Source organism: Silurus aristotelis, assembly GCF_946808225.1.
Source record: "Silurus aristotelis genome assembly, chromosome: 26".
NCBI classification, from domain to species: Eukaryota; Metazoa; Chordata; class Actinopteri; order Siluriformes; family Siluridae; genus Silurus; species Silurus aristotelis.
This window is the reverse complement of record NC_139599.1, coordinates 16964243-16968052: the sequence shown is the minus strand read 5'-3', so window position 1 is coordinate 16968052 and position 3810 is coordinate 16964243. Positions and strand designations below refer to the sequence as shown.

The following is a 3810-nucleotide window of genomic DNA, read 5'->3' as shown; positions in this document are numbered from 1 at the left end:
AGTGATAGCAGGAGGGATCAGGGATAAAAGAGTGATAGCAGGAGGAATCAGGGATAAAAGAGTAATAGCAGGAGGGATCAGGGATAAAAGGGGGTGTGCAGAGGAGGGACATGGGGTATATCAGTGGGAGAATGCTGAGGATGGAGACACCAGGTAGGAGGAAAAGAGGAAGACCAAGGAGGAGGTTTATGGATGTGGTGAGTGAAGACATGCAGGTAGTTGGTGTGAAAGAGGCAGATGTAGAGGACAGGGGGGTATGGAGACGGATGATCCGCTGTGAAGACCCCTAACGGAAGCAGACAAAAGGAAAAGATATATATAATATATAATATATTTATTGGTGTGTTATGAAGCAGGTTCTGCAGCTCTGTGTTTTTTTCTGAACCAAGTTTAATAAATAATACATTATTTTTAATAAGATTTTTTTATTTACAATTTTTAAGAAGGTAAAAAATAATTTAAACATCATCATCAGTAGATTATATAATATGAAAATAGGCATCATAATAATAATAATAATAATAATAATAATAATAATGACAATATTTTAAGGTGTGAAATGGTAATAATTACTCTGATAACAAAAATACCTGTTGTTGTTTTTTTTTATTCAAATAAATGTATTTAACAAAATAAACAACTATATATATATATAGTTAACAACGAGATTTTTACACTTTACTTTCCAACCTGAATCTAAATTCTCCCATAAAGACAGAAGATCCAGGAGTCTGCAGCTCTCTGAAACAGATGCCTCTTTATAAAAGTGTTTGTTTCATTCGTCTATCCGTTTGCGAATCTTGCGTGTGAGCTCACAGTAGCATGATTTAGCATGTGTAATAAAGTCAAGGTTGGAAGGGAAAATCCTGTTGCTTTCTGACTTTTCACATGTTATGATTGCTTCCTTGATTATAATGAAAGAAATGGCAGCTGGAGAATTTGCCTCACATTAGCGATGATTAGCATACGTTCCTCTTTTCCTCATAACATTTCACAGAACTGAAGCATGCGGTATACATGTGGTAGTTTGGCACAGAGAAATCGGTGTCCAAATACATCTGCTGAAGGGAAGTTCAGGCTGGTTTGTGTATTAGCACATTTATTTAACGCTTTTTCATTTCACTAGCAAACTAAAGAAAGAAGCTGGAACCAAACTACTGCACACAGAGCGACATGATCGCCGTGACAGAATAAAGAAGCATCAGAAAATAGAATGTGATTCCTCGTGCCTGAGTCTTGTGGGCAGAGGAAAAGAACAGATATAATATATATATATATATCTCAGTCCTCGACAAGTCCAGCTTGTTTTCCTGCAGAATGAACTAAACAGTACCTAATTACAAATTTCCTCTGATGCTAATCTGGATTTTTGCTAATTTGTTATTGCTAGTTTGTTTCTTCTCTTTCGATTAGCGCTGCTTTTTTTTTTTTTCACTGGCCGCTTTCTTGTGCGTTTGTTTAGCAACACGCTCACATACTTTCAAAGACCTCGACATTCTGGAGTTTGAACAATACTTTTCAGCGCACATAACCGGCTACTCCGAAACAGACACATCACTTTACTTTAAGCATGCGAAGTCGTGCTCTGTCATTGTTTTTTTTGTTTGGTGGTCTGTACCCTTGTTTGTTCCTCAATCACGTGAGGAGAACCTGTACTTGACTTTATAGCGTCACTCAGCCCCGCCCACTTTGTCGGAATCACGCAGCTCCACCCACTCCATCTAAACGCTTAGCACCGCCCACTTTGTCTAATCATGAGCCACGCCCACTTTGCCAAATTACTGCCAGTGTGTATGGCATCACCATGTGATCATGCCATAACCATTTATAAAATAAAAAAGAAAGAAAAGAAAAACTAATCAAACACATCATTTATAAAACTGAATGTTTTACAAAAGCACTTTATCTTTTAACAGATTTTCTGTTACCTAATGGCACCTTTATTGAGTGTCAAGGGGCGTGGCTTGTCCTGTGATTTGTATAACTTGCCCCTCCCACAGCCACACAAGTGTCTGGGGGCGGAGCTCCTCAATCTGCCACACTATAAGTTGTCTTTTTTTGTTGTTTTTTACGGCACAGAGGGATGTCGGCTTTGGTGGGGTTGTTTAGGCTTGTCGGTGAACTTCACACGCTCTGCCTTCCCAGAATTGTCTCCTCCTGGGCCACAAAGCTGACTGCTCCATGAGCTTATCCCGGAGGCCTTTCCGGCCCTCACACACGGGGGGCTACCGTGGAAGAATGTTTCTGTAACCTGACGACTGTGAATGTGAAATATGGTGCTGTTGATGTTGGTGTTGGTGTAGTTGTTGGTGCTGTATGTATCCCACAGTGCTTTGAGGTTGGATGTTAGTTGTGTGGAAAAAGGCCTGAGTCGGGCCACTCTGAATCAGACCCTGTGGCTGCATCTGCAGACAGAAACAGAAAGACAACCAGTTAGTCACCTCAAACACATCAGACCTCACATCTAGTTCTGAAAGAGATCTCTGTAACATGTCCAGCAAAGCTGACACCAGCCTCCAGATCCTCTCACCAGCCCCCAAATCATCTCACCAACCTCCAGATCCTCTCACCAGCCCCTAAATCCTCTCACCAACCTCCAGATCCTCTCAACAACCTCCAATTCCTCTCACCAGCCCCTAAATCCTCTCACCAACCTCCAGATCCTCTCAACAACCTCCAATTCCTCCCACCAGCCCCTAAATCCTCTCACCAGCCCCTAAATCCTCTCACCAACCTCCAGAGCCTCTCAACAACCTCCAGATCCTCTCACCAGCCCCTAAATCCTCTCACCAGCCCCTAAATCCTCTCACCAACCTCCAGAGCCTCTCAACAACCTCCAGATCCTCTCACCAGCCCCTAAATCCTCTCACCAACCTCCAGATCCTCTCAACAACCTCCAATTCCTCTCACCAGCCCCTAAATCCTCTCACCAGCCCCTAAATCCTCTCACCAACCTCCAGAGCCTCTCAACAACCTCCAGATCCTCTCACCAGGCCCTAAATCCTTTTACCAACCTCCAGAGCCTCTCAACAACCTCCAGATCCTCTCACCAGCCCCTAAATCCTCTCACCAACCTCCAGATCCTCTCACCAGCCCCCAGATCCTCTCACCAGACTCCAGATCCTCTCACCAGCCCCCAGATCCTCTCACCAGACTCCAGATCCTCTTACCAGACCCCAGATCATCTTACCAAACTCAAGATCATCTCACCTGACTGCAGATCATCTCATGTCATTTTGTTTCAGTTACTTGTGAAGTGAGTTATTTTTATTGAAATTATTTAGGCCTCAGTTGTTCATTTTGATTGAATAATTCTAGATAAATTTAAGCAAATAAATAAACAAATAAATCATATTTCAGGGTCAGACTGACTCAGTTCTCAGTGGAAACGAGGTAAATTGTGATCATTCTGAAGGCACTCATTCACTGATGATTGGTGGTTTACCTGAAAGAGCTGCTGATGCTGTTGGATGTGGAGGCCCTGCTGGTTGCCCTGGGGGCTGGGTGTGTAAGTGGGCGGGGCTTGAGGACTGATGAAACTGTTGTGGGAGATCATGATTGGGGACGTGAACACAGGGGAGGGGACAAGAACAGCATTACAGCTGACCTGCTGCACCGGCAAAGAGGAGGCCATCATCTGCTGGTCCAAATATCTGTGCACACACACACACACACACACACACACACACACACACACACACACATTCATCATTTACATGTAATATATTTTAAAGCACACTCACACACACAATCGCATATACACACATATGCACACAGACACACACATTTCAAGGCAATGCACATAAGCAG

At 43.1% G+C, this 3810-nt stretch overlaps 1 protein-coding gene across 4 annotated transcripts in view; it reads right to left on the bottom strand.

Moving 5' to 3' along the window:
• Positions 1-1137: 1137 nt before the first annotated feature.
• Positions 1138-3810, bottom strand: part of npas2 (neuronal PAS domain protein 2) — a 31708-nt gene continuing 29035 nt past the window's right edge. For all 4 annotated transcript variants that reach the window (XM_083530927.1, XM_083530930.1, XM_083530928.1 and 1 more), the window contains 2 exons: positions 3446-3653; positions 1138-2405 (listed from right to left, as the gene is read on the bottom strand). In XM_083530927.1, the coding sequence (XP_083387053.1) occupies positions 2226-2405; positions 3446-3653 (388 nt within the window). In that variant the 3' untranslated portion in view covers positions 1138-2225. The remainder of the gene's footprint in view (positions 2406-3445; positions 3654-3810) is intronic.